Genomic DNA, 7057 nt, shown 5'->3' with positions numbered 1-7057 from the left:
GTGTGTGTGTGTGTGTGTGTGTGTGACACAATAATAAAATTATTCATTCAAATACATGTTTTTGGGTGAAACATTTTCAAATGTAAATGTGAAGACCTCCTTCTTTCAGTCCAGTTGTCATTTCTCACCAGTCTTCATTTCCATAATTGTCTTAACTCCTTTCCTAATTAGATGGTTGGTTGCAGCATAGTGTGTAGTGTGCACATGTATGTGAGTGAATGTCTTGATGTGTGTGATGGCTGGACAGGGGTATAAGAGGTAAGGAACTGATCTTTAATTTGGATCATATGTTGTAGTATTTAGTTAGAGTATTGTACTGTATATTTTTTAATAATAAATGAAGAATGTCCCTTTATTTTCTATTTATGCCTTTTTAATGAAAACAAATTCACAACAATAGTCATTAAGCAAAATAAGCCTACAACTATCTGAAATAAAATACATCATATCATGTAGATATCGGGGATCATTTAAAAAAAAAAAAATATCACATGTGCTGTGCACGTAATGTGAGATAATAATGTTACACCTTTCCACTACTTGCTTGTGTTATTGGTGACATCTAGAGAATGAAAAATTAAAAATATGTTCATTTATCATCAGAAATGTTTCTGAAAACACGCCCGATAAAAGCTCTTTTAAGCTTTCTAATCAGAACTTTTAGTTTTTTTTAAATGATAATGCTTTAAAATGAACAAACTAATGCAATGTGTGTTCTCTACTATAGGCTGTTTAATCATCCAAAAACTATTGATAGTCTGAGTCCAGTTCTATCATATTGTGATCTATTTTTTTTCCCACTCTGTTCTGTTGAGCTGCATTCTACACTCCCGGCTCGTCATTGGCGCATGAAAATGGGAAGTACGATGACGTCGACCAATACAATTATAGGTTTATTCCATAGGCTTGGTTCCCGGAGTGGCCTGTTATTATTTTGAGTAGCAGGTGAAATATCGGTGAGTAATTCTGATTCCGAAAAAAACAGCTGCCTGTTTTATAGCTAATAGAAACTGTAGCCTACAGGCTGTAATGGGAATAGTGACGACAGCTCGTCGCTTTTAACAACTCGCCGTCTCCTTTGAATGTAAAAAGTAGACAGCAAACCTCGGCATGCGCTCTCCATACCAGCAGACGAAACAACCATGGGCTGTAAACATCACACGTTAAAAATAATCAGTCACAGAGATCTGCACTGGAATGCCCTACATCGTGGAGAGGAGCGGTGTAGCGTGTGTTGGCTTTGGGCCCTTTTTTTTTTTACGTGTAAACAAACGGAGTAAAAGGATTTCTCATGGTGGGTGTCTTCCTGTCAGAAGCCCGTCACTTCCCGATACAACCAAGATTATCTGTGTCGCCCACCATGTCGGTCCGCAGCAGCTCCCCCAGGCTGTGGACGAGCTGCTTCGCTACTTGTTTACATCCTAACAAGGGAATAAACTCTGATGTGGGGAGGACAAGGGGGCTCCAGGCTGTCCTGTTACCTTTTACAATACAGAAAAGTCATGTATCGAAGAAAACATATTAACCGCTTAGGCGATGTTAATCTCCATTTGTTTAAGAGCGTTCCCTGAATGAGCACAAGATGGCGCCATATCTCAGTTTTAACCATTCCATTTATCAACAGGTCTTCCTCCAGTCCCACAAAAATGAATATGTATTCTGTGCCCAACCCGGAAATAACAGGCTGTCCCCCAGGATTAGAATACCTGACTCAGGTAAGAAATACAACAATATTTTGTTTTGATTTCCATACAAATGTTACATGTTAGTGCCACTTAGTCCATTGCTTACATGAAGACTGTTCATTCATTAAGGGCTGAGGAAATGAGCGTCAGGTTTCACCGACTCTACATTACCTAAATATTTAATATCCTCACACCACACTGAGGATACATCACCAAATATTCCAGTGACAGTGTGGGTATCTATACCCACACTGGCTTCTTCAGTATGGGCTTCTTCAGTATGGTATAGTAAGAGTATAGTGTCCCAAACATACAGTATGTTAAAAAACAAACAAACAGATGGAACAACAATATGTGTTTAATATGTTTTCAACATGTGTTCAATATGTGTTCCAACTTGCATAGAGAGAGAGAGGGTGAGGTTTATGATGTGACTAATTCTACTTTTTGATTTTTTTTGCTTCAAATCATTTGTATAATCCTGTTTAATGTTAAAGGTCACTTTGAATTATTCTAACTAATGATAATTTAGGAAAACAAAGATTTTAAATTCAGGATGGTCCACATTCATTTTGGGACGGCTTATATTGTATTTGACGGTTTCAGGAGGAAAAAAGTTAGGATAGAGTCCTCCCCTTTATGACACCAACTTGTTTTAAAACATATTTCACACCCTAAATGTGACACAGATAATATAATGCACTGATGCTTTGAAAGATAATGACTTTTTCAGGAAAGACATTTTGACATGTCACGGAAGGATTAGCACAGGTGTAAATAATTAAACTTATGACGGCGGAATTCCATGAAGCTGCTTCAGTTTCAGGGCCTAGCTATTGTGCATGCTGACTGTCAAGGCTCACTGGGATACGCAAATATAACAGAACCATTGTTAATGTTGTAAATAACAGCTGTGTTTTTGTTACTCTTACAAGTGAAATTGTCTTATGGAGGAAGGAACTTTTGTCAAGGGAGTTTCCTATCAGCCCTCCTTTCTGCAGATCGAAAGCATAGATACTGTACAAATAATTCCTCTGTTGGAGTATTTATAGACAACAGTGGTGCTTGAGAAGAGCATAACAATAGCCACACAAAACAATATACAGGTCCAATTTATAAAAAAAAAAAAAAGAACTGTTCCACTGCAACTTTTTTGTAGGCCACCCCCTTCAACTACACTTAATCTACTGAACTGCTGCATTTAACAAACAAAAATGGATCTATTTGAATCCAGTGTATGTTGTCTTGTTTTCTAGGTGGATCAGCTACTCATCAAACAGAAAGTTGAGCTTGTTGAAGGTAAAGTATGTAAAACATGCACTGACTTTGGAGCAAATATGTAATTTATGCTCCTAGTTATGTTAAGTAGAGATGGGTTTTGCAGGATCTATATAGCAATGACATCTGCATACGTATTGTTGGTCCATGCAGCCCTTGTTGGATTTGAAAGCAACAACAAGTATGAGGTCCGTAACAGCATGGGGCAGAATGTGTTCTACGCTGTCGAGGAGAACGACTGTTTGAGTCGACAGTGTTGTGGTCCCATGCGCTCCTTCGCCATCCACGTACTTGACAATTTTGGGCAAGAGGTCATCACTGTCAACAGGCCACTTAAGTGCATGTCTTGCTGCTTCCCTTGTTGTCTACAGGAGGTGAGTGAAACCACTTTCAGACAGACATGCATAGTGTCCATGAAATTACAGTGTTTTAAGGTGTTTTTTGTTCAACACATATGTTGTTGTTTACATTCAGTGTTGTCTAGTTGTCTTGCGAGGATATGACTGCAAATTACACTCTGTTGTCCCACAATCCCTCACTCAGCTGGAGGTGCAGTCTCCCCCCGGTAACACAGTGGGGTACGTTATACAACAGTGGCACCCATTCTCCCCCAAATTCATCGTCGCAAACGAACACAATGAGCCTGTACTGAAGATCCATGGGCCATTCTGTGGATGGAGCTGCCTACCAGATGTTGACTTTGAGGTGGGTTTGTCTAAACACAGAAATCCATTAAATTCATGAAAACACTACACGGTAACATTCTGGCCCTCAGGACATTTTTTGTAAGGGATCCTCCTCATGCTCTGGAGCAGGAAATATGTTTCCAATCAGAGCGGGCTGCAGCTTGGATGAAGCCGTCGCAAAAGGGCATGCTCTTGTGTGGTACAGTGTGGCCATTGTCCCACGGCTCAGCTGGTTTTATTAGATTGAGCTGTGAAGGGGATTTGGGTCAGGGACACAGACCTTTTACCAGACCCAGAGGAGGGGTAACTGAAGCATGATATTACCATCATGGTTCCTCCTTTGCTGCTTTGAAGTAATTATTGGGATAGAAAATTCTAATTCTAAGTTACTGTGCTCTCTCTGTGACTCTTTCTTCAGATTTTGACAATGGATGAAGTCAGTAAGATTGGGAAAATAAGTAAGCAGTGGACAGGACTTCTTCGGGAAGCATTCACAGATTCAGACAACTTTGGTATCCAGTTTCCCATGGATCTGGATGTGAGAATCAAGGCTGTCATGATCGGTGCATGTTTTCTCATTGTAAGTAAAGTCTTTTTACTGAGTCTTTAGTTCTTAATCAACGTCAAAAAAGATTTTTGGGAAGTTGCATTTATTTGTTTAGGATTCTCTTGTGGCAAAATAAACAGGACTATAGCCAAAATGTGGCTGTTACAAATGCAGTAGCCTCATATGACCCAGCTTTCATGGGGAATTATGTCTTTTTGTTCACTGGTAGTTGGAAACTTAATGTACCTACCACTTAATGCACCACTTAGCCTACATTTTATGGGAAATGTGACCTGAAACCACCCCAATCACCACAAATGCAAAACAGCTTGTCAGAGCTACTTTTTATAATAGCACAGGCCACATTTGCTAAATGCTTCAATGCTAAAATCTCAGGATGTTTTTTACAGTTAATTTGGCAGTGACATACCAGTGAATAAATTCTACCCCTCGGCTATATTTGAAGCTCAATTAGGCATTCTGTGTAAATGTAATGTGTTTGCATTGCCATTAACACTTTCGCCTTGGTGTTTTTCTGTACAGGATTTCATGTTCTTTGAGACTACTAACTAGGAGCCAAACAGGATATCCACGTCAGCATAAACACATTCCTGGAAGAACAAGGCCACAAAGCCATGATGCTCAGTCCAAAATGCCATTACATAGAACAACCTTCAAACAGGTAGTTTAAAGGAAGTACCAAAAGGTACCTAAATGTTATACTTTTGCATGAACAATGAAATAGGTTTGTTTTAGTCTTAGCTGCTCAGGTTGGTTGTTAAAACACGTTAGTGGGCTCTGAGTACAGGGCACTGTTTTCAGACAATGTTTCATTTGGGTTTACATCATGGTCGCTGAGCCTATCTGTGCCCAGAACCTTTAGCTACTCTTAATCAACTTGAATAGTAGGATAACATTCATATATGAATGGATAAAAAATGAACACCATTGCAGGCAAGTGCTGTTATATAGTTAGTGAAAAAAAAGACTAGTGTTATGGTATGTATGCCAAGGAGGTTAGTCAAATAGCACTTGTGTAATTTGGTCATATTAATAGTCATGTTACTTTATATGGAGCACTTTGCCTGTAGCAATATTGTGGGAGAACTGAACGACTCATGTAATATCATAGTTTGACGTTCAGATATTCAAAGCCCTTATTTCTTTTATTGTTTTATGTTTTGGTCTGTTACACAATTTGTCAACATAGAGTAATGTGCGTGTGCACTGCTTTGTGTGTGTGTCTGTGTGCTATGCAAGTACTTCTGTGTGTGTTTTAACTATTAACTATCATAGCATTACAATAATATTTTCAATGCCATAATAATTATGTATAGTCAATTGAAGAGTTTTTTGTGGCAATGGCGAGGTTATGACTTGATGTGTCCCAGTCTTGTCCACAAGAGGGAGATAGCTTTCCATTTAAGGATAACCCAACACAGCCCAAATGGACAAACTGAATACCTCCTTATGCCATATGGTTTTAATTCAAATATTATTGTATAATCACAATGTAGATTTTTGGAAAAACTCAGGTTGAAATGCATGCTACTGTTGGCTCCAGGAAATACACACCTGCACCTGATACTATACATACAAAGATAATCACATTTAGTACATTAAATCATCTTATCCATATATTTTGAATACATTGTGTTGTTATCAACATGTATTTCGATCTTTCTAGATGTTGCATTACACATGGTGTGACAGCGCTACATGTGTCAAAAATGCAAGAGTTAAATAACACCTTAATTTCCATCAAATGGCCATTGATATGGCTGTGCACCACGCTTCATTGTAAAATTCTAAATGTGTTTTAATAAGTATGGCCATCAATCTGATGTGGCTGGTATAAATAATTGTTGCCTCAATATTATCTATGTGCTACATCAACATTAAGGCCATTAAGAGCTATTTTGTAGCATTAGAATTCGGGCTGGGTATCAATGATTTCCCTAATGGATTCAATTCCCACTCACATGGTCCCGATTCAAGTAAATTTCCGACTTAATTCCTTGTCACTTAGGTTAGGAAATTTTAGTTTCAATACCAATTTTGCTTGGTTATGAAAGAGATTATCAGAGAACCTATGCTAACAAACAAGAAGCAACCTTCAATTTTTTTAATAATGCAGGTTAATGTTTACATTAAGATTTGACCCCCAAAAAGTATGTTTAAAGTACTTTTTACTTATACATCCATGGTGAAAAAAGCATTTTAAAAGATTGATTTCTGGATTTCATGAATCAATATCAGATCACTGAAAGAAATAAAACCAATTTTAATTGGAGAATGGATTATTTTAACCCAGCCCTAGTCACGATAACATGTATGTCTTCAGTGGTTCAGGAAAACTGGAAAAACATCCATTTTAAGTAATCTTCTAATGGATATTAAGTGGTAAAAGCTTTTAAGGTTTTAATGTTTGTAAAAACGTATTATGAGCTTTCAGTTGGAAGAGCTAATCTAGACGTTTTTTATGTCAGTGTTTGATTCTATCTTTAATATATTGATACTTGTTTGTAGTAACTACCATAAGTGGATTAATCTCACCTTTTATCAGCAGTTTTTTTCAAAACTTGATACTAGGACTAAATATACTGTATTGTACTGATAGATGTTTTTTCAGTCTATTCTGTTTTCTTGGTTTACGTTGTTGAGATACTACTATATTTAAATACATTTGCATTACATTCTGCATTAGATGCTGGTGCCACTTTCTCTGAAAGCTCTTTGATTGATTGTGAACTTTAAGTCAGAATGTTCTACAAAGGGAGTCTAGCTATTCCCAGTTTAATTTAATTTAATTTAAATATATATATATATATATATATATATATATATATATATATATATAT

General features: G+C 37.3%; 1 protein-coding gene across 3 annotated transcripts; it reads left to right on the top strand.

Annotated features, from left to right (window-relative positions):
• The first annotated feature begins 864 nt into the window (after positions 1 to 864).
• On the top strand, positions 865 to 6404 carry si:ch73-206p6.1 (phospholipid scramblase 1). 3 transcript variants are annotated; one of them, XM_032504181.1, is made up of 7 exons: positions 865 to 956; positions 1625 to 1715; positions 2942 to 2984; positions 3117 to 3337; positions 3507 to 3668; positions 4068 to 4229; positions 4740 to 6404. In XM_032504181.1, exons 2-7 carry the CDS (start codon positions 1647 to 1649, stop codon positions 4767 to 4769), a joined length of 687 nt encoding a protein of 228 aa, XP_032360072.1. In that variant the 5' UTR covers positions 865 to 956; positions 1625 to 1646; the 3' UTR covers positions 4770 to 6404. The 3 variants fall into 3 exon arrangements, with proteins under 3 accessions (XP_032360072.1, XP_032360074.1, XP_032360073.1); XM_032504183.1 differs by lacking the exon at positions 865 to 956 and adding an exon at positions 992 to 1091; XM_032504182.1 differs by lacking the exon at positions 865 to 956 and adding an exon at positions 993 to 1294.
• The last annotated feature ends 653 nt before the right edge of the window (positions 6405 to 7057 follow it).

This window comes from Etheostoma spectabile, chromosome 22 (assembly GCF_008692095.1).
Source record: "Etheostoma spectabile isolate EspeVRDwgs_2016 chromosome 22, UIUC_Espe_1.0, whole genome shotgun sequence".
Taxonomy (NCBI): Eukaryota; Metazoa; Chordata; class Actinopteri; order Perciformes; family Percidae; genus Etheostoma; species Etheostoma spectabile.
The sequence above is the reverse complement of the archived record's forward strand: the minus strand, read 5'-3'. Positions and strand labels throughout refer to the sequence as shown.

Bases quoted from the DNA above. Each gene is read 5' to 3' on its own strand.
- si:ch73-206p6.1 (XM_032504181.1), top strand. From the start codon at position 1,647: ATGAATATGTATTCTGTGCCCAACCCGGAAATAACAGGCTGTCCCCCA. The intron at 1,716-2,941 runs GTAAGAAATACA...CTTGTTTTCTAG, and splicing joins GATTAGAATACCTGACTCAG to GTGGATCAGCTACTCATCAA. The intron at 4,230-4,739 runs GTAAGTAAAGTC...TTTTCTGTACAG, and splicing joins TCGGTGCATGTTTTCTCATT to GATTTCATGTTCTTTGAGAC.